This window comes from Coregonus clupeaformis, chromosome 27 (assembly GCF_020615455.1).
Source record: "Coregonus clupeaformis isolate EN_2021a chromosome 27, ASM2061545v1, whole genome shotgun sequence".
Taxonomy (NCBI): domain Eukaryota; kingdom Metazoa; phylum Chordata; class Actinopteri; order Salmoniformes; family Salmonidae; genus Coregonus; species Coregonus clupeaformis.
In genome coordinates, this window is record NC_059218.1 from 17,803,610 (window position 1) to 17,830,739 (window position 27,130).

The 27,130-nt window shown below is 43.7% G+C and overlaps 1 protein-coding gene across 1 annotated transcript in view; it reads right to left on the minus strand.

The window, feature by feature from the left end:
- Positions 1 to 960: 960 nt before the first annotated feature.
- The window catches only part of LOC121541582 (microtubule-associated serine/threonine-protein kinase 1-like), a 125,078-nt gene continuing 98,908 nt past the window's right edge, over positions 961 to 27,130 (minus strand). Inside the window, exons 5-27 of the mRNA XM_045208059.1 lie at positions 24,929 to 25,007; positions 23,566 to 23,723; positions 23,287 to 23,362; positions 22,190 to 22,399; positions 21,396 to 21,497; positions 20,936 to 21,068; positions 19,057 to 19,118; positions 18,876 to 18,967; positions 18,302 to 18,510; positions 17,902 to 18,040; positions 16,796 to 16,928; positions 16,360 to 16,525; positions 14,439 to 14,540; positions 11,650 to 11,772; positions 11,424 to 11,536; positions 10,006 to 10,127; positions 9,518 to 9,732; positions 9,079 to 9,279; positions 8,076 to 8,302; positions 7,738 to 7,860; positions 7,294 to 7,430; positions 6,464 to 6,648; positions 961 to 6,277 (exon numbers count right to left, since the gene is read on the minus strand). Coding sequence (XP_045063994.1) covers positions 2,352 to 6,277; positions 6,464 to 6,648; positions 7,294 to 7,430; positions 7,738 to 7,860; positions 8,076 to 8,302; positions 9,079 to 9,279; positions 9,518 to 9,732; positions 10,006 to 10,127; positions 11,424 to 11,536; positions 11,650 to 11,772; positions 14,439 to 14,540; positions 16,360 to 16,525; positions 16,796 to 16,928; positions 17,902 to 18,040; positions 18,302 to 18,510; positions 18,876 to 18,967; positions 19,057 to 19,118; positions 20,936 to 21,068; positions 21,396 to 21,497; positions 22,190 to 22,399; positions 23,287 to 23,362; positions 23,566 to 23,723; positions 24,929 to 25,007 — 7,033 coding nt within the window. The 3' untranslated portion in view covers positions 961 to 2,351. The remainder of the gene's footprint in view (positions 6,278 to 6,463; positions 6,649 to 7,293; positions 7,431 to 7,737; positions 7,861 to 8,075; positions 8,303 to 9,078; positions 9,280 to 9,517; positions 9,733 to 10,005; positions 10,128 to 11,423; positions 11,537 to 11,649; positions 11,773 to 14,438; positions 14,541 to 16,359; positions 16,526 to 16,795; positions 16,929 to 17,901; positions 18,041 to 18,301; positions 18,511 to 18,875; positions 18,968 to 19,056; positions 19,119 to 20,935; positions 21,069 to 21,395; positions 21,498 to 22,189; positions 22,400 to 23,286; positions 23,363 to 23,565; positions 23,724 to 24,928; positions 25,008 to 27,130) is intronic.

Consider the following 27,130-nt stretch of genomic DNA (forward strand, 5'->3'; position numbering starts at 1 on the left):
ATTGTCATCTCAATCATTCTTTCCCAATTCTCCAACAACTACTGCAACTAGAAGGGGACAGGTGTCTAATATTATTATTTTCCCTCCCCAAACGTTTGACAATACATTTACAATAACTAAATGAGAATAGTAAAACTTCAGATTCTTATTTAAAAAATCTATTCTATCAATCTCATTTGTTATTTGTCTACAATGTGCATTCTTGGGTACAGTTGACCATTTATGTAAATACATAGTGTCCTGTTTAGATAGTGTTTTTGTTTGCCTCCCTAAGATACAGTAGATTGTTTATTGTTATGACATAGCCTACATTATAGAGTAAATATTGTACAGCATATTTAGAAATCTACTTTGTGTTGGATATTTACGGTATGCAATCAAAAGCCCTGGCAGCTAAACTACAGGACATCCTGTCAGTGTAAAAGAAGTCCACTGTTTTTTGATACACAAAGCCAGTATAATCACCAACTGTCTAGAATAATGACTTATGTATATGAACTAAGATTTGTTTAATGGTGCATTTTGTTCTTACAAAATCTGTAATTTCAAGCCTACTGTTAGCTAGACATTTAACTGGATATAGTTTTCATCTGGCTGATCTGGTACATAAATCAGGAGATTAATGAAAATGACAGAAACAATACAAGGCTAGAACACAACTTCAGAACTTTAACTGAAATCTAATCTCTTGCAACCCTGACATTCCCAATATTTTCTAGACATTTACTTGAATTTTAGCCCTTTTTAATTTACCATACCCAAAAATGCATTTCACATTGTATGAACGTCTAGCCGCACAAATATAAACAAAACTGGAAAACAACACCGAATAGATGCAGACTACTCCTTAAAAACGGACTTTCAGAAATCTCTTCCTAGTGGCAAACATACTTAGAATTGTTGGTTCATTCCATCAACTCCATGGAGCTTGCATTCTACACTGTCATAATAACATACATATTTTCTCAGTGAAATATTCAAATTTATTGGGCTCAGTGAAATATTCCAGTTTATTACAATTCTACATACATCATTATGGCAATATCGAGATTGAACGCATTCTTGGGAACCACTTTCCACTCACAGTTTTTTTTTATTTGTTTATTTTCAACACTACATGTTTGAGGAAAAGCACAATTGCCCATTTATGCTTTATTTCTTTTCAAGTAAAATTCAGAACATATCAGAAGTGTTAAAACTACTATGTTAGAGAGAGGATGTCTTTTGGATAGGTATAGATAGACATTACGTTAGCTTATTCTAGACCATAGAATTATCAAGCAGAACATGATTCTGAAATGACATATCACTGAGTATACAAACATGACATTGCAAAATATATACATATAAAAAACAAACACTTATATTTACTTAAACCCATGTATCCCAATTTTTACAGTTAGTTTTGTCATAATTATTTACAAGATATTGCATAAAAATCAAAGGTTAAGAAATGTAGAGATGTATGTGAAAGGAATGTGAATTACAACATAACCTGCTAAGAACAGCAAGTGTTTTTTATTCCCCTTAACCCTAAGGCCCCTTCAACTAAATATGATTCCAGAACCGTAAGATGATTCCATATTAAATAGTTATAGGTGAGAAGAACAGAACATAGTGCGTTTCTTCTGTGCACCGCTACCGAAAACCAAAAAAGCACACTTCCCCTCTAGGTAATAAAAATAAAGGAAAAGCGACATAAGATAAAGTATCTAAACAAACTTTTGGTGATATTTGACTTCTGTATGACGAGTGCCAGTGAATGATCTGCATCAATGTCACACCTCTTAAATGGTTGATTCGATGATGTGCCATGACTACTGTGTTTTCAACTCACACAGCTCTTTGAGTGGGAGTGAAATGGACATAGTTCAGTCTACACGCATCGAAAGTCTGTTACCTTCAATGTCAGGTGCTCTAAACCCAGAACTCTAAACCCAGTGCAATTCAATTCAACCTTGGAAAAGGCTACTCCATACTGCCCCCTGACATGTTGATTGCACATTGCACTCTGCTGTCGATTAAAAATAAAAACTCCAAACAATCTCAGGATACAAATGACACTTTTTTTACACACAGCAGAGAACCACAAATGAGCAGCAAATCAGTCTACATTCAGTCCAAAAACGTTAGACATTTATGGTATCGACCAAGCATTTGCATTCACCACCACATACACTCAGAATAACACACACAAATCTCTCTCACGCAATATAAACACTGAAGTAACAGCTTCCCCGGTTCTCAAAAAAATAAGGCATGACGACACTACTAACAAAAACAAAAATGTCTTATTTCAGATATATCGCAAAAGCAAAGGTGGCTGCCGTCTTGTTTTTTTAATCCCGCATTTACTTTCTGTTTGCGGGGCCACGTGGCAACTCCTTGGTTTGCTTGTGTCGAGCCGAGTCTTTGTCTGAACCTGTGCCATCTTTTCCTGCAGCAGCCACTCTTGAAGTCTCTCTCTTGGTGTTTTTCTGTGCAGACGCTACCTCTTGAGCAGATTCCCCTTTCTTCTTGTCAGCCTGTTCTTTTCGGCTGGTGGCTACCTGTTTGTCAGAGTTAGTGACCCTGGGTTCAGCTGTGCTGTGTTTGGCCTGGGGGGTGCTGTTGCTGGGGGTGGTGGCTGCTGGCCCTGTGGCATCCACCCCACCCAGGCCCCTATGAGAGTCCAACCTAAGGCCTTCTGACCTGGGGGCCTCTACCCTCGGCTTCCCCTGGTCCTCCCTGGAGGTCTGGACCACAGCCTCCTGTCCAGTACTGCCGCTGGCCCTGCTTGAGAGAGCTCCACCGTTGGGTAGGTGTGCTTCTCTTCTCACTGCTGGGGCTAGCAGCACTGGTACAGGGGTGGACTGGGAGGGAGCACTGGCCCAGGTCGGAGGCTCTTTCTGGCTTTGTCGGGTTGCAGCAAAGACAGGTGCTGGCTCTTTCATGACAGGGGTTGCGGTTGGGGCAAGGGTTTTGTGAGGGGGTGATTTCTGTTTTGAGTCTATGATTTGTCTGACAACTGTTGAAGTAGTGATTTCCTTTTGTTTTGAGTTGATTGAGGTTGAGATAGAGGTTTTCTGAGGGGGTGATTTCTGTTTTGAGTCCAGGTTATCTTTGATGAATTGGGCTGGGGTTGGGGCAAAGGTGTGGGGTTCTGGTTCTTTCTGTTTCTTTTTTGGGTCAGCAGAGGTTTGTCTGACAACTGGAGTTGGGGCAGGAGTTTGTGACAAAGATTCCTTTAGTTTGGAGTCTGAACTTTCTTTGACATGGCTTTGGACTGAGGTTTTGTGTAGGGGTTCTTTCTGCTTTGAGTCTGGGATTTCTTTGACCATTGAGACTGGGGTTTTCTGAGATGACTCTCGCAGTTTTGAATCCAGGCTTACTTTGACAACTGGGGCTGTGGCAGGAGTTTTCGCTTCATACCTCCCCCTCTCCTCCTCTGTCTTCCCAACAGTTTGTGAAGCAAGTGGTGAGTCAGATCTTGGCTTAGTTTTGGGATTGAAAATCATTTGTTTTGTTGAAGCGGGACTTGGTGGTGACGGTTTCACTGTCCGCACAGGACTTGTCTCTTTGATATTTACATCAACAGTTTGCTTTTTAGAGACTGGTATTTCTGCCTCAAGAGCCCCTTTGACCCAAGCCTTCTCAGCAGATCGATTAGTTAAAGATGACTGCTCTCGCTCTCCAGTATTTGCATTGCTACCCTTCATCTTTGGTGAAGTGGGATCTTCTCTACTTTGCTTTGCTACACTACTAATCGCTACATGACTGCTAATGGTACAAGCATATTTTCTTTGATCACACGTCTGTGTTGCTTCTGTTTTAGCAGTTGCATTGTCCAAAATGTATTTAGACAAGCCACATTTTACATCCACTTTAGGACTTGTCTCTCTGACTTCGGTCATTTTATCTCTTCCTGCATTTGCAGTTTTGAGCTCCTCAACAGCAGACACACTGGCAGGTTCATTGGCATTGTTTGGAACTGGCCTGTTGCTTTGAACCTTGTCCGGATTTTGGGTTTTCTCCGTGCTGTGCCGTCTTTGAGACGCTTGACCACTGGTTAGGTTCATACCTCCAAGACTAGAGATTGGCGCAAGGATGGACGTTTGTGTTGTGGTCTCTGTCGAGGGACTGCTGTATACCATCTGCTGCTTTGACAGGTATGGAGTCTGCTCTAAAATATATTGTACAAATGTAGTGATACTACCTGTATTCTCAGCTAGTCCTTGTTTCTCAATGCTCTGCAGGTAACTAGGCCCTGTCTGACAATCTGAACTTTGCCTCACTGGTACAGCTACATTAGAGGCAGTTGTTTGAACCTCCACCTTTGAGGCAGGGACAGATGCTGTAGTCTTTTTGGGACTCCCTAGCTTTGCGGCGATAACTGTATTGGATGTCTTGGAGATGTCCATGTTGATTTGCTGTGCGGGAGCTGAGGTCTCTTGAGGTGGCTCCACCTCCTCCTCCTGGTCTTCATTGCTGACCTCCCGTATGGAGGGCGTCTTCCCACAGTGGGAGAAGTGGGCGCTGTGGCGGGATGTCCTATGATCGTGAGCTATCATACTGGACCTGCTCTCTTGTTTCCCACCAAAGTCGGAGACCTCTGCCTTGGAGGGAGCCGTTGGGGGTTCACTGTGACTAGGTCTGTTGTGTGGCTTCTCACCTCTGCTACTGCATTTAAGCCCAGTGTTGGAAATACTAGCCTCTTCTTTGGCGGGAACTGGACTGCTGAGGACCACAACAGCTCCAGGGCTTAGTATACTGGTGGGGGGGCTCTTCTGCTTGTCAGAGGGTTTGAGCAAGGGAATCAACACCTGCCGCTCAACTGGGCTTTGCAGCCACGTGGGCATCCCTATTGAGCCGCCATCACTGTCGGCCATCTTGGAGAGGCAGGTGTCTGTTTTAGACACCCTTGGCCCGGAGAGCAGGCCAATGTCCAGGGTGCCCTCCAGGGGTTTGAGGGAGGAGACCAGACGCCCCTCCAGCTTGTACTCCGAGGAGGTCTTCCTGAGGGAGCCTTCATTGGAGGAGATGAGCTGGAGTTTCTCCACAGCGCTTCCCTCCCCCCTCCCAGAGAACATCTTTGGGTTCAGGCCCTCAGGGCTGGAGTGGACGCTGCCCATGGTACCTTTGATGTGGTCTAGAGCCAGCGCTGAGTCCAGCTGGAGACTCTTGGACCGGATGGAGCCAAAATGGAGGCTCTCATGAATGCCGGGAGAGAGTCGACACATGCCATCTTCTCGCTCCTCGAACGACTGCCTCTTCCGGGCAAATTCCATGTTGGGGGCCTTGAAGTCAAGCCTGTCTGGCTTACCGCCATCTTTGCTCTGCCTGGACAGCTGCCACTCAGCCTTCTGGGGGCTCCAGTCAGGATGGACAGAGCACAGAGGCGAGTCAGCGCTATTGCCCCCTAGTTGTTCGGGGGTGCCCTCACAGGCGCGCGTGTTCAGCTTCTTATACAGGACATCTTTTAGGGTGGAGCCGGCAGCTTTGCCTTCCAGTGAGACTGTCTCTGAGCCTTGGCTTCTGCCCTGGCTTCTTCCTCCTTCTGCACCAGATGTATCAGACTCCTGTAGAGCGTCCTGCTTCTGCAGGGATTCTCGCCTCTCTGACCAGTCCTGTTTCTTCATCACCCCCTTGGCTTTCAGTTTCTCCTTGTCCAGCTCCTCCATAGACTCCTGCCGACCCATCTTGCGACCAGCGGGTCTCTTGAGGCAGCCCTGCTCAGCCGGCCGGACCCGGGTGATGGCCGGAGGCTCGCAGGGCGTCTCCTCCACACTCTGCAGGGTGTGGTGGTCCATGTCTCCAGGCCGCACCTCCTCTCCCAGGGCCTCTTCCTGGGTCACCTCCAGGCTGTGCTTCCTGGAACACAGGTGCTTCTTGTCGCCCGTGTAGGAGGGTGACAGCTTCTCCTCTGACTGCACCCGCTGGAGGAGCGGAGAGCGGGGCGGTTCCGCGCTCTTGGGCCGTACCATGTGGCGGACAATGGTGGGGGGTGAGTGCATCTTGACTGGGAAGGCCTGGGTGGTCTTGGAGATCCCCATGGACCCATGGCTGAGTAAAGGAGAGGGTGAGCCAGGCGGGGAGGTGGGCTGGGGGGTCGGGGATGGGGTGCGGGCCAGCGGGGAGAGGGGAATGCTGCCGGCGGATTTGCGACGGCCCTGTCGGAGCCTCTGGCCAGTCAGTTTGGGGCCCAGGCCGTGGAGGGTGCAGGGACGGATGTGGCCGGAGCCTGCGGGGGAGTTTGGAGCGCTGGAGCTCGGGGAGCTACTCTGAGAGGAGTTGCCACCTGGAAACACAGAGGGAAGGACGTTATTCAACTAGTAATATTTTATAGTGGTAAATATTGTACATTGATCTTAATTTAAGAAACATTGATTGTTTTACTGATAAACACTGATCAATTCTAAAATGTATTTTATTGTGTACATTTAATTTATTCCATAAAATGTGAATGATTGACAGTCTATTTCACCTGACTGGTTGAAGTCAGGGGTGGGTCGGAAGGCTGCGGTGGGGGAGCGGGGGGACAGGCTGTGGGTAGGGGACCCTGGGAGACTCTCCCCAGAGGACAGGGAGCGGTTGAGAGAGGAGAAACTACGGCTGGTCTGCAGCAGAGGGGAGGGCTGCATGGCAAAACGCCTGAACACAGACCGCCGCCTGGAGAGAGAGAGGAGAGAAGGCAAGGTCAGTCTACCAGTATGAGGCCCAGACACTCACTATATTATATTTGTGGTCTAGACTCTGGAGAGTCTAATCTAAGAAAACAATCCTTAAAATTGTGTTATAACTATATGCATTCTGGCAAAGAGCAGAAATATAGAAGAGAGAAGACACCAAATCAGTCCACCACTATAGGGCCAAGAAAGAATGTTCCATAGATAATGTAAATGTTGTTCAAGGTAGAAAATAGATAATGTGTAGTGTTGTTGTGACATCTATGATCATTGTTCTTAAATGGTGGTATTACAATGTATATGTTCTTGAGTAACCAATAAAACCATTCAGTCAATCAAAAATGAAAGCCACAGTGAGATCTTTGTAATGAAAAACTTGACTGACAGTAGTGATGAGTTACCATTGTCTAGTAGTGACAGAGGGAGTTTTAGCACTGTTGTAAGGAGCCACAGCTACACCCTGTGGTTATTCTGTATATGACAAAACCTGAACACTTGCTGTACAAGTTTACTCGTGACCTCTACAGAGCACACTGTACAGAGACCTAGATCTAGTTAATTAGTTCATATTTAATAATGAAATGGTTTCTCATATAGAAAACAACAAAACCAAACATGAAATTCTTGCCTTTCTTGTGTCTTCTCCTTCTTGGGCTTCTTGGTGCGTCGGATCATCTTGCTCCTGCAGTTGTTCCTCCTGGCAGGCCCTGTTTTGATGGAGGTGTTCTCAAATGGAGTGGTGGAGATTGCCACCTTACTTCCACTCTGGAAAGGAAGCAGATACACAGATACATAAGATAAACTGGCCCAAAATGAATTAGCTCCATTGTGAGAGTATTACGTTAGAAACAGGGTTGGAAATAAAAATAGTGGGCTGGACTACTGTAAATTAAATTACTGGTAGATAAACAGTGAGATATGAACTCCATCATGAGAATATCAAGTTACAAACTAGAAATACCCTTAACATATACCTTATGCTTATACGATTACGTCATTACCCTTTGTGGACAATTGTTACTAGCAGTTACAGTATATCTGATGAAAGCTTTATAGCCAATGGTTCTCTGACCTTGAGCAGCAGTTCCACCACCTCGGTGTGGACCAGGCCGTGGACCGGCTCGCCATTCACATGAGTGATGAGGTCACCAGCTTTCAGCCCAGCCTTGTGGGCCGGACCCGGTTCCTCCACATTCTAAACAACACACAGAAACACACTGTTAGCTACTGTATCTATCATCACTCAATAATGAGACCTTATTGCAGTACAAAAACAAAACATTGTTTCTCAGGTTTAATTGAATCCAGCCACTAGATGTATTATTCAATAACGTAGATGAAAGTGACCATCAACAGAAATGTACTTTATTACCGGTACTTCATTAGCTATTTGACTGTGTTTGTTCTTACCAAGACCGTGTGGTAGACAGTGTAGACATCACGGTCGCAGGCGTACACCGGGATAGCCCGCATCGTAAAGCCAAACTTCTTCCCCGAGCTGTGGATGATGATTGGCTGCCGAGGGCAGATGACGCAGAGGGAGGAGTCTCGGCTGGGGGAAGAGTCACGAGAGGAGGGGTCCGAGGAGAGGGAGTAGGGGGATATGGGGCTGGCCAGAGGGGACACCCCGAAGATATCTGGAACAATAAGACGGAAAAATAAATATCAGTATTTTAAATGATTTAAAACGGCTGTAAATATCACAAAGCAGGCGTGCGTTTAAGGTATCTGGAAGAATGAGAAAGACATTTCTAATGATATCTGTAACCATATGAGAGGCACATTAATGAAGGACATTTTACTACGGGAAATAATGTGGTCATTGAGATACAATCAAGGGACTAATCTGGGAATCTGCCAGATAGTGTTAAAGCAAAATAAGTGCTGCCATATACGTTTTTGAATAGCACACCATCCATTTTTATCCTAATTTTGTAGAGTGAATTCTCTAATTCTTCAAACCAAAATAGGTTCATTTAAAGGTGAAAACACAGACACACACATACAAAGACCGCTACTGTCATTTCTATTGACCTGTCTTCCAGTAGCTCTCCCCTCAGTAGCCAGCTGTTCCTATAAAGCCTGGGAGCCAGGAATCACTGTGAGACCTAAGGGATTTACCCACCTCCCAGCAGTGGAGAGGCCTCTCTCTCAGCTCACCACCCCAGTTAGAGGCTCCTCTTCTGGGCTACTGCGCTCACAGCCACTTCATAAACTGGAGCCTCATCCCAGCAGGAGCCGTGCCAATTTCACACAGATCTTTCATCTCGGCATCTTTAATGTCTTTCACACTCCTCTCTTGAAATCCATCGCTCTAATTCTAATTCTGTTCTAGCTCTTACTTCTCATCCTGTCCTCCTCTAAATCGAAATGCTAGAGATCACAGGGGTAGTGTGTGTGTGTATCCTCTCACCTCCAGGGATCATGAGGGAGAGGGCACTTGCTGAGACAGACTTGGGGACTTTGGCAACACCACCATGCTTATCCCCATGTCCATCGGGCTGCAGGACGCCATGCTTCCCTCCCAGGTCCATGGGAGTCTTGGAGGAGGAGTCAGGGCTGTCTACGCCCTCACCCCTGGAAGGAAGCAGGTCCAGGTGCTCCGAGAAACTACCTACTGACCAAAGAAGAACAGGTACAATTATGTCAGAAATGTTCCATATATCTTTTGTTACAGTCAAGCACATTAAAAACATTGAACACAGTGCCATGTGATACCCATATCATTACTTTTTTGCTCTTGAATATCAGTTGAACCACAGTCTTAAACACCCAACATGATGCCTATATCTAGCATTATCCCTATATCTTCTATCAGCTCTAACCAGTGCTCCAGGCCCAGGCCTCCATACCAGAGAGAGTAGCCCCGCTGTGGGTGCTCCCGGGGGTGGTTGCGTCAACCTCGTCCTCTCCGATGGAGAAGGCCACCTTGCTGGGGTCCCCCAGGACCATGGACTCCTCAACTCCGTCCTCTGCCTCGGCAGAGATAGCGAACTTGGGGAGAAGGCGGGGGGGGCGAAGGCCCATGCTAGTGCTCTCTGTGTCCGAGGATCGGGACAGGGAGTGCCTGGGGGGAGAAAATGGAATTGGGTAAATATCAACCACCCTCAGAAAAAGAACATTAAAAACATACTAGCTTACTGTATTATAATTATTGTACTGACGAATTGGGTTAATATAAGACGGTTATGCATTGCCATCTTTGTCTTAAGGTATTCTGAGACCCTTGCAAGTGTAATGGTGGGGGAACTGAATTAATAGTGTACCAAAGGTGTGTGAAAACAATAGATGGTCATTAACCAGAGTTTTAGTGTAACAGAAGGGATGTTGTGGAACGTACATTTCAGTGAACTCTGGGGTCCAGCTCAGAGAGTCTACAGTCAGAGGGCTCTCATTCTTCTTCTCCTCCATCTCACCCTTCTCCTCCAGCTGGCCACGGGACAGGTCCAAGCTGCTGTACACCTACACACCACACAGAGAGACAGACACAGACAAACTGTTAGATACCTGAACACCATGCAGGGACAGACAGGCAGACAGAGACGTTACAGACTGTCCTCATAGAGGACAAGACTACTGTACACCTAAACACATCACTATCATCAATATATCCATTCATAGTATGATTAGGTAAAAGTTGGGACAGACCTTGATACTATAGAAAACAGGCAGTGATTCCAAAATAGTGGCAGCAGCCACTGGTTAGCCACTGGTTAAGACTATAAAACTGGTGGGTAACAAAAACTCAAAAGGGTCGTGGTGGATCACAGAAAAAACCCATTCTCCCACCTTCGAAGGCACATTGTTTTCAGAGGCAGAGCATACTGCAATGCAGCACAACAATGCACACGTGTTTGCATTGTCTTCTACGTTCTCCCAAAATAGATATGATTTGCAGCAGAACATTACATGCTGTAGGGGGTTGAGGGAAAGACGCATAGCATGTTTTATGGACCAAACAAAGCAGTCTGTTCCATATGAAATCTTACATGTTGAGTTTATATTGAAAGCATTCCAGATATTGGTTTGAACTACATTTGTTTTCTGTTTAAGGTGAATTTTGTGATTTTTTTATTAGGATCCCCATTAGCTAACGCTGTAACGTTAGCTAATCTTCCTGGGGTCCAACACCAATTAATAAGACATTACAAACTATTACAAATTAAGACTTTACAAACATTTAACAAGTAGACAATACAGACAATTAAAGTATCTGACAGGTAACACATTCAACATTCAGTTGATGCTTTCTATTTCCTGTTCAGTCATATGGTCTATCGCATTAGATGTTCTTTTATTTATTTCTTGAAGGTGGATTTACTTTTTGCCTGAGAAATATGGATTGGTAAAGAGTTCCATTCAGCTATGGCTCTATATAAAACTGTAGATTTTAGGCGAATTTACCTGTCTGTTTTGGTGGTTATGCGTGTTGCTAGTATGTACTAACTGGTCTGAAAAAATCAGAAGACTGGATAGTAATTTATTTTCAACGTGAAGCCATGAGAGATTCTGATGCATTTGGATAATATTCATACAGATAGAGCAATGAAGAGCTAATCTGGCAGCCCTGATTAGCTCTTCATTGATCCACAATTGGCTTTCTATCATAAGGAGTGATATGGAAGTGTGTAAGCAGTAATGCCTTGAGTGAAGGCTTTGTAACTTATCTAGAGAGTGAGAGAGACAGCAAAATAGAGTGAGAGAAAGAGAGAGAAATATACAGAGAGAGAAAAAGAAAAAGAGAAAGAAAGAACACACCTTGGAGAATCTGTGAGAGCAGGAGGAGAACTGTTGTAGCTCCACGTTGAAGTCTTCATCATTCGTATCCTCCTCTTCCTCCGTCTCCAGGTGATGGTACCTATCTGATCGAGCTGTGGGGAAAAAACATTAATTACTATCCTACCTAACTTTCACTTTCGAAGTAGCTGTATTCTATAGTATAGATTACTGTACATTTTAAGAGCAGGAAGTAGACTAGACTCACTGTCGAAGTAGCTGGTGTCGTCCTCTGACTCCAGCTGAGGGATGAACTCAGCCTTCTGTCTGAGCAGACTGTCCCAGTCCAGAGTGTGGAAGAACTGGTGGTGCTTCACCTCATAAGCACCACCTAAGGATGAATGGACATACACATTATGAACAGACACATACAGTGAGGGAAAAAAGTATTTGATCCCCTGCTGATTTTGTACGTTTGCCCACTGACAAAGAAATGATCAGTCTATAATTTTAATGGTAGGTTTATTTGAACAGTGAGAGACAGAATAACAACAAAAAAATCCAGAAAAACGCATGTAAAAAATGTTATACATTTATTTGCATTTTAATGAGGGAAATAAGTATTTGACCCCCTCTCAATATCAAGGAATTGTCCGTAAAGCTCCGAGACAGGATTGTGTCGAGGCACAGATCTGGGGAAGGGTACCAAAACATTTCTGCAGCATTGAAGGTCCCCAAAAACATTCTTAAAATGGAAGAAGTTTGGAACCACCAAGACTCTTCCTAGAGCTGGCCGCCTGGCCAAACTGAGCAATCGGGGGAGAAGGGCCTTGGTCAGGGAGGTCACCAAGAACCCGATGGTCACTCTGACAGCACTACAGAGTTCCTCTGTGGAGATGGGAGAACCTTGCAGAAGGACAACCATCTCTGCAGCACTCCACCAATCAGGCCTTTAAGGAGCGGCCAGACAGAAGCCACTCCTCAGTAAAAGGCACATGACAGCATGCTTGGAGTTTGCCAAAAGGCACCTAAAGACTCTCAGACCATGAAAAACAATTTTCTCTGGTCTGACGAAAACAAGATTGAACGCTTTGGCCTGAATGCCAAGCGTCACGTCTGGAGGAAACCTGGCACCATCCCTACGGTGAAGCATGGTGGTGGCAGCGTCATGCTGTGGGGATGTTTTTCAGTGGCAGGGAAAGGGAAACTAGTCAGGATCGAGGGAAAGATGAACGGAGCAATGTACAGAGAGATCCTAGATGAAAACCTGCTCAGGACCTCAGACTGAGGCGAAGGTTCACCTTCCAACAGGACAACAAACCTAAGCACATAGCCAAGATAATGCAGGAGTGGCTTCGGGACAAGTCTCTGAATGTCCTTGAGTGGCCCAGCCAGAGCCAGGACTTGAATCCGATCGAACATCTCTGGAGAGACCTGAAAATAGCTGTGCAGCAAAGCTCCCCATCCAACCTGACAGAGCTTGAGAGGTTTGCAGAGAAGAATGGGATAAACTCCCCAAATATCATTTTCATATTCATTTTAGTCATTTAGCAGACACTCTTATCCAGAGCGAATTACAGTAGTGAGTGCATACATTTCATAAATTTCTTTCTACGTTCTGGCCCCCCGTGGGAATCGAATCCACAACCCTGGCGTTGCAAGCGCCATGCTCTACCAACTGAGCCACACGGGACCAGGTGTGCCACGCTTGTAGCGTCATACCCAAGAAGACTTGAGGCTGTAATCGCTGCCAAAGGTGCTTCAACAAAGTACTGAGTAAAGGATCCGAATACTTATGTAAATGTTATATTTCATTCCCCCCCCCCCAGAAATGTCTAAAAACCTGTTTTTGCTTTGTCATTATGGGGTATTGTGTGTAGATTGATGAGGGATGTTTAAAAAAAATCAATTTTAGAATAAGGTTGTAACGTAACAAAATGTGGAAAAAAGTCAAGGAGTCTGAATACTTTCCAAATGCACTGTACACACACGCATACACATGCAGACTCACAGAGATGGACACAGATATCTTGCACACATAGGCCTACTGCAAGCACCCGCATACAAAAACACACACACACACACACACACACACATCCACTTCATCCAAGACAAAGGTTGACATTGGACAGCAGTGCCACTGCCCCCACACAAAAGGAAGAAGTGCAGACGCTAACGTTTGATCCTCTCTTTTTCATTGGCCAGCACCCAAAAGTGATATCACCGGCCATTAATTATGCCTTGCAATTTCCTGGCGGTGACCTTTGAGGAAGAGATGGAGGGCCGCCGCTGAATGGTTTGACCCCAACCGGTGGATTGGCTCTGATGAATACAGTCGTGCATAACCTGCTATGCAGGAGACAAAGCCTACATCCCAAATGGCACACTATTCCCTATATGGTGCACTACTTTTGACCAGAGCCTTATGGGATATATAGCAAATATGGTGCCATTTGAGACACGCTGGGGAGCCCGTGGCTTCATCTCAGGTCAGGGACAATGTTTATGATTCGCAGACGCTGAAGATGCGTGACCTTGCCCGGGTCGACATTTGAGGCGGCCCGGGAAGAATTATTGTAATTGAGGAAAGGAAAAGGTGAGGCAGTGGGGTTTTGTGATAAACTGTTCCGCCCATTTGTTTGATCCCATTTGTCCCACCTTGTACCTTTAAATAATGGGCTGCGCTGAGAAGGCACCCAGAGAGTTATGACAATAACCCCTGTCTGTACCTGGACTGTTTTAACTGAGGGGAGAGAATGCTCCCTGGTAACACCTTCAACCTCTAATAATAGAAAACGTTTCCTTTCATGTGCCGAGTTTCAACAAACTAAACGTAGCCCACATAAATCCAATATTTTGCCTGATTCACATAAATATGGGGCCGACCCGAACCGTACTTTGCTGGCTCTAATTTTTATTTTCACATTGACCTTTCCAGCACTTTTCCATCAACTATGGTGGATGTGAAACCAGACCAGCCCAGTACAGCTTGGCTTGGTTTGGTAGTGTGAAAAAGGTATTTGTATGTGGCATGTGTTGTGCACAACTTGTGCCTACCTGTGCCCATCCTCTCCAGAGGGTTCTGTCTGAGTAACAGGGTGATCAGTTCCTGGGAGTCGGCAGGGGGAGCGTCCTCTCCTTCCGGCCAGGTGATCTCATCTTGGAACCAACAACACACTCAGTTAGTACTTAGCAATATCCCATAGACAACACATACAGAGCTAGCTAGAAGTTAGCAACGATATCCCATACACAAAGCAAACAATTGACTAGGCGTTAGCAATATCCCATAGACAACACATATGGAGTTAGCTAGAAGTTATTAACAACATAATATGTATTATCCAGGTCTGAAAAAACAGAATCATTACAGTCCCTTTAGAAAGTATTCATACCCTTCAACTTATTCAAAGTGTTGCAGCCTGAATTCCAAATTGATTAAATAGATAATATTTCTCGCCCATCACACACCCCATAATTACTAAGTGATTTAATTTTTTTAAACATTTTTTAAAAATGTTTATTGAAAATGAAATACAGAAATATCTAAATGTATTCACACCCGAGTCAATATTTTGTAGAAGCACCTTTGGCAGCGATTACAGCTTTAAGTCGTCTTGGGTATGACTTTTCACATCTGGATTTGGGGATTTTCTCCCATTCTTCCTTCCTTCCTTGCAAATTTTCTCAAGCTCTGTTAAGTTAGTTGGGGAGCGGTGGTGAACAGCAATCTTCAAGTCTTTCCCTGACCAAGGTTCTTCTTGCCCGGTTGCTCAGTTTGGTCGGATGCCAGCTCTAGGCAGAGTCTGGGTAGTTCCATATCTTTTCCATTTCCCAATGATGGAGACCACTGTGCTCTTGGAAACTTTCAACACTCCAGAAATTGTTTTATACTCTTCCCCAGATATACAGTACCAGTCATACGTTTGGACCTACCTACTCATTCAAGGGTTTTTCTTTATAGAGTTATTTCATAGTTTTGATGTCTTCACTATTATTCTACAATGTAGAAAATAGTACAAAATAAAGAAAAACCCTGGAATGAGTAGGTGTGTCCAAACTTTTGACTGGTACAGTATGACTCATCACAATTATACTTTGGAGATCTACGGACAGTTCCTTGGACTTTATGGTATAGTTTCTGCTCTGACATGCACTGTCAACTGTGGGACCTTATATAGACAGGTGTGTTTCTTTCTAAATCACATCCAAACAATTGAATTGGCCACAGGTGGACTCCAATCAAGTTGTAGTGACATCTCAAGGATGATCAAAGGAAATGTGACTTTCTTTCTGAAGGCACTGTATGTGATGAAAAAATCTCTGTGTCTTCATGTTTTGTGTGTGTATCTCCATGTGTCTGTGTGTTCATGTCTGTTTGACAAGTGTAGACTGTTCGCAAAAGTTGAAAAATAGCAGCATACGCCCACCAGTATAGACTGCGCCATGCCACGGATGTCTCTTTGGTGCCATGTCGCCCCCATTTTAATCAAATTTGGGATTGAGGCATGAATATGCATGGTGGCCCTCAGGCCTGAGCAGCGTGGCATTCAGCTCAGTGTTCAGAGCCCTTTAATTAACACTGGGTCCCTCTGGCCTGCCATGATGGAGAGCACACCAAATCTGTCATGGCACCACATTCATTAACATAGGATAGAGGGAACACCGAGGTCCTCTGTAAGCTATCATAAATCATAAAGTTATCAAAAACTTGAAAAAATGTATGTCTCATGTCAAGCTGAATCCACACCCCCACACCATCTGTTCTGTGCATTACATGCCTCAATCCCAAATTAATCGGAAAGATTGGCACCATCTAATTCCATACTGAATAGTTAGATATTACCATTAAGGCCTGCAGATTTTTCTCCTACTTAGTCATGCATTGATGTCAATGTTAAGTGCAAATTCAACTTAATTGGAAGTTAGGATTCGCCCCATATGTCAAATCAAAAAGAGAGAAGTGAGTTAGACTGACCGCTGATGACCTGCCCGAACAGTTCTTCTGGTGTGTCTCCAAAGAAGGGTACGCAGCCCACCAGGAACTCATAGAGGATGATGCCCATAGCCCACCAGTCCACTGGCTTCCCATAGCCCTGTCTCAGGATCACCTCTGGAGCAATGTACTCTGGGGTCCCACACACCTGCACACACAGACAGAAGAAAACAGGTATAGACGCATCATACTAGTAGTATGTTTTGGCGAAAGGTTGAGGCTAGACATAGTCACATAGGAAAAATAATAACCTGAAAGCTGTTGGTATCCACAGTCTGAACACTTCGAACCTTGTTCAGACTGGATACCATAGTTGTCATGTTCTCTCTACTTTCTTGTTTTAATTACCAAAAGAAACAAATGAGCAAGAAAGATTGGCTTATACTGTAGGTAGAATGTCAATCTCCACTCACTGTACCTGTTTATCAGAGAACTCTCGGGCATCCTTCTCTATGTGTCCCTCATACAGGTTAGTGGTCATGTTCATCAGGCCCACCTTGGACAGCCCAAAGTCTGTCAACTTGATGTGGCCCATGGAGGTCACCAGCAGACTGGGGAAGGGAGAGAACGAGAGAGAACCACAACATAGATGCCAATGGCAGAAGATAGCGTCCTGCATTGCTGGAGCTCGGAGCTCAAGAAATATACTGTACCCTGTAATTACATCTGCAACCCTGTACATGTGACTGTACAACTCTCTAATCTAACCTACAAAATCTCGCTCAATTGGTACAATAATATCAATCACCCAAGTGACTGACTATTTTAAAAAGGTTAAGATCATCAGTCAAAATACACCAAATTCTTCCATGCTCAGGTCACTAACTCGCATAGCTAAAATAGTAATTTAAAGGCACTGGAAAGAGGAGCAGTCAACCTTTTTAGCAGAATGGCTCAAACTGTCAATGAACACTATCAAATTTGAAACAATTATTTCAAAAGTAAAAGAAAAGCTAAAGGAACATGAAAACAAATGGGCCAAGTTTGAAGTTGTCTTGGAGTGAATGAAAATGGGGGGAAATGTTATTTATAATATGTCATTAATACTAATCATTGGTATTGATACAAAATTATTTATACAAAATCAATAATATGTACATTTATACAAGTAATGTACATAATGAGAAATTACTGGCAATTTTCTTATGACTAACTTTACCATTTCATAATATTAATTACCTATTTATTTATTGTTCTTGAAATTTCGTTGCAGCCCTCCCATATACGCAACATTTATATTTGAATGTCTTGTTAGGATGAAATTGTGAAGTATAGTATAGAAAGTCAAAATAGGAGGAATAGGAGGAGAGTGAACAATGTTGTAATGTGTTTACATGTGGTGTTTTGTTTGTTGTTGCTTGGTTAGTGTGGTATGTTGTAAAGAAATTATTAATTTAAAAAAAGAAAAAGAAAAGAAAAATTTAAATATCATCAGTCAGCACTAACAGATCTGAGACCAGGCTATATCTATCTACCTTCTCAGTGACATTAGCTGACTTTAATATAGAGATATTAGAGACTGACTTGTCTGGTTTGAGGTCCCTGTGGACGATGCCATAGTTGTGAAGGTACTCCAGAGCCAGGACAGTCTCAGCAAAGTACATCCTGGCCATGTCCACAGGCAGGGGGCCCATGTTCTTCAGCAGGTTGGCACAGTCACCTCCTAATGGCACACATAGACAGATAATAGGTTTATTGAGTTAATTCCGACATTGAAATATACTACAATGAAATAGATTCAACATATGTTTAATTATTCATGATTAATCCCAACCCCAAAAGTGCATTTGATAAATAATAGGGATGGATGTTAACATTAACCAGTATTTCTAGAGCAGTTTATCCCCCCTGGTGTCAGCTTTCTGTCTACCACAGCTTTGGGTCCGTAAAAAAAAAAAGAAAAGAAGAAGAAATGGCTACATACCTTCCACATACTCCATGACCATGCAGAGGTGTCGTCGCGTCTGGAAGGAGCAGTACATGGAGACCACAAAGGGGTTCTCAGCGAAGGTCAGGATGTCTCTCTCCACGAAGGCCTGCTGGATCTGGTTCCTCAGCATCAGGTTCTGTTTGTTGATCTTCTTCATGGCGAAACGCTGCTTGGTCTCCTTGTGGCGCACCAGATACACAGCCCTGTCAGAGAGAGATGGAGAGAGAGGAAACAATATGTCAGACACGTGGCAAAGGCTGAGTTAAATCAACCATACATTGCTCTGTCAGACAGAGAATGACACGGTTATTCATATACGTTGAAAAGATGGATTGAAATCACACATTCATAGTTCTGTAGGAGAGGGAACACATTATATGTATATACTTATTTGTGGTTTAGGAACAGAACATGACAGGGCCATGAATTGAAGATTGAAAATATGAGTAAATAAAGGTCCTTTGACTAAATCCAAATCACATATCCCATTCAAATCCTAAATGACAGCTGAAACAGATTTGGGTTCCATCATAACAATCCTGAATTATACCAGAGAAGATTCTCTCACCCGTAGGCTCCGTTGCTGATGAGTTTGGTCATCTCAAAGTCCATCTCGCAGGGCTTTCGTCGGGCTCGTAGGGCCGCGCTCAGACTCTGGGACTGGGAGGACGAGAGTAGAGAAACTTTATTCTACTGAAATACATCAAACCTGTGATTAAAAACTTGAATAAAATATACTGAATACTCACAGAGTCATCTGTCTCTGGCGTTTCAGCTATCCCACTGTCATAACTGGTCATCTGAGCAATTTCTGTAGGAGAGAGAAAGAACATTTCAGCATTTCATTCGACTTTGCAATTTCAGCATTTTCACCTTCAGACACCAAACAGTGACCTTTACATCCAGATGTCTTATATATACCCCAACATTTAGTCAAAGCCTATAGGGAGTTGACTTTACTTTTTATTAACACACTTTCTTTTTTGGCAGTTAAGAGTAGTCTGTTGACTTTGTCCACCTAATAAGCTGAGTCTGAGAAATCCTAAATGAGAGGAAATGAGGTGGAAACCAGAAGTGGCAGCAACACAAACACATGTCGGACATCCATTAAGAAAACCACAACTCCAGAACACTCAAGTGTGTGTGTGTGCGTTCGTGTTTTGTGTGTGCGTCTTGCATGTGTACCCACGTATGTACATGCACGTGTGGGTGCACCCCTTCCCATCAGCGATGTATGAACAACAGGAGGTAGCGAATCAGGAGGGGGTCGTTCAGTCGTCCCAACAGAGACCCTAAACCCATTTCCAATGCCACTTAACATCTGTCCCTGCCTAGAAGGCTGCTTCCAGCACTCCAGGATACTGGGCAAGAAAAATACACAGGATAGGCCCAGGGGAAATGAGTGGAGAGACATTGGCAAATGAGGACAGAGGTTAGTGAGCCAGTCTGTGCGTAGAACTGTTTCAGCTCTATAGGGAGACCATTCGTTTCTAATTAGTCAGAATGAACGTTGGGGTTTAAATTGAGAGAGTCATTAGGATGGCAGTCTGTTCGGTACAGGACACATGTTACTCTACATTACCTTTGTCTTAGACCTTCTCCATTGTTGTTCAATATTAGCCTTGCTAAAAATACTTACTGTAATGCTGATGCAATATTTTAGTCATTGGGGATACTGAAATGGTAGCTAGTACTTCTAGTACTAGTTCTTCTGTAGTAGTAATACTGTAGTAATACAAGTCATATTCTTTGAAAACTAAAAATGGATACAATTTTATGCTCCAGCAGTGCTTCCAAAACATTGAGACCACAATATCCACAACATAATTAAGATCTTTAATTTATCGTAGTATTTTCTCTCAGTACATTACAGAGGGAGTTTTACGAGGATTCCTCTCCTCCACTAAAACGGGATCAAACTGTAGGCTGTAGTGTTCTGATGAAGCTGGTTGGAGTTAAGTAGATTCTGTGTCACGATCATATTCTTATCATATAGTTATACTTATCATATTTTCATCAGGTCATCAATGTAGCGGTGACTTCGAGAACACAAAGCATGACAAGTGATTGTATGACACAATACAATGGCTGCGTTACGATTCTCTACCTTTCTCCAGAAGTTGGGACTCGTTCAATCCCCCTCATACATTTAAAAGCATTGGATTGGTGCAAGCATGGCTGGAGGGAGTTTCCACCATATTCCTCAATCCATGAGGGGAAGTGCACACTTCAGGAGAAGGGTGAAGAACTTGAATGTACATCTTGATTACTTCCTTCATCAATGCAGCCCACCACTGGAATGAGTTCACAGCCCTTGCAGCTTTCATCAGTAAGCACTCTTTTCATTCTGAAATGTGATGTTTGGCTGCACCTCCACTCATGTTGGTTTAGGCCAGGGCTCTCCAACCCTGTTCCTGGAGAGCTACCCTCCTGTAGGTTTTCACTCCAACCCAAGTAGTAATTAACCTGATTCAGCTTATCAACCATCTAATTATTAATCAGGTGCGCTAGATTAGAGTTGGAGTGAAAACCTACAGGACGGTAGCTCTCCAGGAACAGGGTTGGAGAGCCCTGGCTTAGGCACTGTCAACCTACCCCGTAAAAGGTCAAAAGTCAAACATGACGTACCTTCCAGTGGGTCCCGTGTGAGGCCCAGCTGGCTGATGATGTAGCGGGGGATGTCAGTCTTGATGCCCTGGCCTTCTTTGGCGTGACCCTCGGCAGCCTCCAACAGATGGTAGAACTCCTCTGGATCAAACTCCTGAGTAGAGGACAACACAAGGACACAGGTTTAACTACATCACTTCTGGAACTGGTGCTGTTGGCTTTTCTCTGGGTTGATGGTGATGTTATTGTGACAATGAGGACTAGCAGGAGCAAGATGAGGATGGGATTGCATCTATATAGCTTGTCACCACCAGAAAGAACTCATACTTAGTATTAGGGCTCAGAGTTTTGCCTAGTCACACCACATGGTCAGGAAGAAACCCTGTCCCTAGTAGGCATATCATTTATGTAATATGCGCCAGTGAGTGAAGTCATGGCCATGTGCTTGGTATCTAGCTAGCGACAATTAGGTGAGACATACCAGGCATTCCAGGAGGCGCGCAGGCCTGGCGATGACAATGAGGATCTTCTTTACCAGCTCTTTGATGAAGTTCACCTCCTGGCTCTCCGACCGGGATGTGGACTATAGATAAAGAGAACAGAACACACTCGCTCAACATTTCACACGGACCTGTGAGCTGCTCAGTGCTCGGGACTGTAAGCACCATTAAGGTATGAGGAGAGAGGACGTTGAGAAATACAGAACATCTATAAACAGGTTAGTATTAGTTAGATTAGTAATAGTGCTTCGAAAATGACTTTCAATACCAGAGAGGTAAGGGAGCACTGTAAAACAAATTATTTTGGTGAAAGAATTTGTTTGATTTTATCAAAGTCCTATGCAGTAATGTGTACCAACATTGTAATTACACTGTACTTATTAATAATAATATGCCATTTAGCAGACGGTTTTATCCAAAGCGACTTACAGTCATGTGTGCATACATTTTTAGGTATGGGTGGTCCCGGGGATCGAACCCACTACCCTGGCGTTACAAGCGCCATGCTCTACCAATTGAGCTACAGAGGACTTATGTAAAATGTTGATGCCTTTTAAAGTGGGTCCGGAAGATGCTAAAGTTAACCAGTGATATCCCCCAATGCTAGCAGGTGGCACTATACTCTACACGACCCTTTATTGCTTCCTTTCCTCATCTCCTTTCCTTCATTATTCCGGATTTTGTATTCTAGAGTAGAGGACACAAGGAAAGGAAACCACTTTGCATTACATGTATTATTATTACACTATTGAGATTTACCCAAAGTGTCACCCACCTCCTGGAAGAGCCTCTCCAGCTTGTCGGTGAGCTCACAGAAGTAGCGTGAGGTGATATGGCCCAGGCGGCTCTTCTCCAGGCAGTCGCGGACCAGCTCGATGATCTGGTGGTGGGCGAACCCCAGCACACCGTCCGCCAGCGGCAACACGCTCTCCGGGGAGCAGGTCCGGATGATCTCCTGGATCCTCTCCTCCATCTGGGCTGTGGCCTGGAGAGACACAGAGGGGTGGAAAGGGTTAGAAGTAGAGAATGTGTAGAAAGAGGGTAAAAAGGTTCAAAGGTAGAAAGAAAACTAGTGTCAAAAGTGGTCAGGAGAGGGTAAGAATGCAAGAAGTGGGTGAAAAAGACCAACTCCTACTGACAGGTGTGTCACTGTGTGAACAATAAATCTTATGTACAGATGTACTCTCTTAATTTGACCAGTTTTATCGCAGCAAAAATAATCCTGGACCAATTGGGATTTGAACATTTAGTTCATTTACACTGTTCCGCCGATGTAATGTTGCTTGATCGGTGGTTAGGCTATTAGCTGGCTAAAATTACACGAAAAGTGCAATACTGTTAATATAACCATGTGTTGGAGCGGGTTTTTAGTGTATTTATCTATCTAAATCCTGGGGCGCAGGAAAATTCTCAGCGACAACAGCGTGATCAAATTAAGACATTAGCAAATTACCATTGTTAAAGCTAGAATCCTTAGATGCTACATCCATTTTTGGACTTATAAATTAATGACATATACCCATTGATTCTTGAATAATTTAATTTATGCCTCATGAGCTTAGTTCAACTGTCGTACCCCATTAGAACCCCAAATATAAGCTTGTTTCTCTCCAATGTTTGTAAACAAGGTAAATGTAAACAAACACTGTATAGCCTCAAAACATGGTTAAAACTATGCATTTGATATTATGGATACTCAGTCCTTGCATCCATAGCTCTGTCTATGAATTTGAGAGTGGTTAGATTTCTTCAGCCCCATCCCTTAGCTTTTTAGCGAAACTGGGGCGGGGAGTTCAATTTGTTATTGTTTCAACTAAGGATTCTAGCTTTAAAGCAATAAGACATTTTGATCTAATTCAGTTGGCTCCTCACCTTAGGAAAGCGTTCCTTGTAGACATGGTTCATCATAATAATCTCATGATCACAACAGGAAGGGGATCTTCCAGGGCTGCAAACACATATAAATACAAAGGTATGATCAGTAATTATATTACAACACATATCTTACAGCACAAATACATTTATATATTATGAATCAAATCTCATTTGAAAACTATTCACATAAAAGTATATAAAAGGAGCATACTTTTCAGCGACCGTTATCCCCAGCATCTATAAAGATGTGTGACCTTGCCGGGCCTTCGTACTTACCTGAGACTGCGCGAGCGGGGTCGCATGGGCGCGGTCCCCCTCCGTCGGTCATCCCCGGCGATGCTCTCGGTGCAGAAGTGCTTGGAGAGGAAGTGCAGCTCGTCCGGCGTGGGCTGGAAGGGCAGTTGGTGAAGCTTCTCCTGTGATGAACAGGACGACTGGAAATGAAATGAATATACATTGAACGAGAAAATAAAAAAATAAAAAGAAGAACGAGAGGCTTTGATTGATGTTGTTGCACGAGAGAATGACAGTTACCAGGAGAGTGTGTGTTTTTTCTGACTGTTGTTTTTATTTGATTGGGGAAATGTTCATTACAGTAGCTATTCCCTTTTACAGTGTCTTGAAAACAAAGGACTGAAACTTATGGGTGCCAAAATGGTTGTGACGGTACATGAAAGCTAACAAATTATTGTGAACTTTTCCTTTTCTTCTCACCACATTGTTCTGAAATAAAATCCAAAAACGGAATCAACTTCAAGTAAGCTGCAAAGACCCTTAGCAAACAGATGTGTAAACATAGCCTGGACAAACATGGTTGCCAGTCAATCCTTCTCTATCGTAAATCCTCCAAAAGTATTCCTCACAAGCCACAAGTATTTATCAACTCTAATTTATCGTCCTCATAAAACATGGCCGTAAACAAACAGCCCATTACTTTATGTGTGGAGGCGTGCTTACTTGGCTTGTGTACTTTGTCATGGGGCCTGTGTGTGTTTGTGTGTGTGTGTGTGTGTGTGTGTGTGTGTGTGTGTGTGTGTGTGTGTGTGTGTGTGGTCAGTCCTGCGTGTGAGTGTGACGCATGGGTGTCAGAGTTGACAATTTCCTGCCTGTGTGATTTGACTGTGTCAGTAAACAGATCAGAGGTGTGTGTGTACGTGCGTGTGTGTTTCTGTTTCTGTTTGTGTGTGCAAGAGTGCGTGTATGTGGGTGGCCTGGCTGTTGGCTTTGTGTCAGGGCCATGTTTCCTCCAAAACAAATCTGCTGGCCCTAAACACATTGCTGGTGGTATGAGTCAGCCTGTTCACTATGGCACCCCTCATCTATCTGACTTCCAATAGCCTACAGTACAGCACCGGTCACTGGAGAACAGACTAGAGGCAGTCTATCAAATTATCATTTCACATTGAAACATCTTTATTCAAATTAATTCTTACCTTTCCAGTGATTTGGTATCTGTATTTTTTGGGGGTGGGAAACGGTTTTCCATCGGTATAGTGTATGTGAAGGGGTTTAGGTTTAACAACCTTTTTGGCATTGCTTTTTAAAAATCTAGCAAACACAATATATTTTGTTTTCATGTAATAACTGAGTTCATTCTTAAGTGTTTGTAGCAAAGTGAGTGGTAAGGTATGGTACGTACAGAGACAGTGGAGCTTGGTGTATTGGTGCCATAGCCAGAGGAGGGCAGAGATGCCAAAGACCAGCGTCGTCCATCAGTCCTGCTCAAACACACAGAGATAGAAGAGACAGACGTCACCATTAACTCAGAACCCATCCCTAAACCCATCCATTACTAATCAGTAATGAGAACTGTAGTTATTAACAATATATTACAATACCTATGAATGATATTCAAAACAAGAGTACTCAAAGATCCAGGATTGTACATAACAGATAACTGCCCTTATTTGATTGAGCTTATTATTAAAATGTACAAAGTAAAATCTGCAAAGGCCTAAAAATCAACGGTTCTGGATTACCTTTTTTCTCTATGTGCAGTATTGATCAGTGGTATGTTATATGCGACCTTCACTTTCTGACAGACTAGGTAGAAAATATTCAGCTTTTCAATAGCCTACTGCAGCAGTGTCCTTGACCTCTGCTACCTGCCACCAACAACTAGTAATGAAATGTATTCTGTTGCACTAACCAATAACACTGAACATCAAATACAAATTCTCAAAGGAATAATACATGAGATTAGATGTAGGGACGGACAGACAGAAACAAGTCAAATGGGATTTTTCATGATTCAGGTATACTGGCTAGGTACAGCGCATTCGGAAAGTATTCAGACCCCTTGACTTTTTCCACATTTTCCTACAGCCTTATTCTAAAAAGGATTAAATTGTGTTTTTTTCCCCTCATCAATCTATACACAATACCCCATAATGACAAAGCAAAAACTGGTTTTTAGACATTTTTGCAAATTTATAAAAAATAGAAAATGGAAATATCACATTTACATAAGTATTCATACCCTTTAATCAGTATTTTGTTGAAGCACCTTTGGCAGCGATTACAACCTCGAGTCTTCTTGGGTATGATGCTTGGGACACCTATATTTGGGGAGTTCCTCCCATTCTTCTCTGCAGACCCTCTCAAGCTCTGTCAGGTTGGATGGGAAGCGTTGCTGCACAGCTATCTTCAGGTTTCTCCAGAGATGTTAGTCCGGGCTTTGGCTGGGCCACTCAATGACATTCAGAGACTTGTCCCGAAGCCACTCCTGCGTTGCCATGGCTGTGTGCTTAGGGTCATTGTCCTGTTGGAAAGTGAACCTTTACCCCAGTCTGAGGTCCTGAGTGCTCTGGAGCAGGTTTTCATCAAGGATCTCTCTGTACTTTGCTCCGTCCATCTTTCCCTCGATCCTGACTAGTATCCCAGTCCCTGCCACTGAAAAACATCCCCACAGCATGATGCTGCCACCACCATGCTTCACCGTAGGGATGGTGCCAGGTTTCCTCCAGACGTGACACTTGGCATTCAGGCCAAAGAGTTCAATCTTGATTTCATCAGACCAGAGAATCTTGTTTCTCATGGTCAGAGTCCTTTAGGTGTATTTTGGCAAACTCCAAGCGGGCTGTCATGTGCCTTTTACTGAGAAGTGGCTTCCGTCTGGCCACTCTACCATAAAGGCCTGATTGGTGGAGTTCTGCAGAGATGGTTGTCCTTCTGGAAGTATCTCCCATCTCCACAGAGGAACTCGTGTTCTTAGTCACCTCCCTGACCAAGGCCCTTCTCCCCTAATTGCTCAGTTTGGCCAGGCGGCCAGCTCTAGGAAGAGTCTTGGTGGTTCCAACATCAATTTAAGAATGATGGAGGCCACTGTGTTCTTGGGGACCTTCAATGCTGCAGAAATGTTTTGGTACCCTTCCCCAGATCTGTGCCTCGACACAATCCTGTCTCGGAGCTCTATGGACAATTCCTTCGACCTCGTGGCTTGGTTTTTGCTCTGACATGCAATGTCAACTGTGGGACCTTATATAGACCGGTGTGTGCCTTTCCAAATCATGTCCAATCAATTGAATTTACCACAGGTGGACTCCAATCAAGTTGTAGAAACATCTCAAGGATGATCAATGGAAACAAAATGCACCTGAGCTCAATTTCGAGTCTCATAATGCATTTGCAAACATTTCTAAAAACCTGTTCTCGCTTTGTCATTATGGAGTATTGTGTGTAGATTGATGAGAAAAAATAATTTATTCCATTTTAGAATAAGCCTGTAACGTAACAAAATGTGTAAAAAATGGAAGGGGTCTGAATACTTTCCAAATGCACTGTAACAATGACTTTGTGTATTCATACACATTGCACGAACAGACACGTGTTACAATGACGT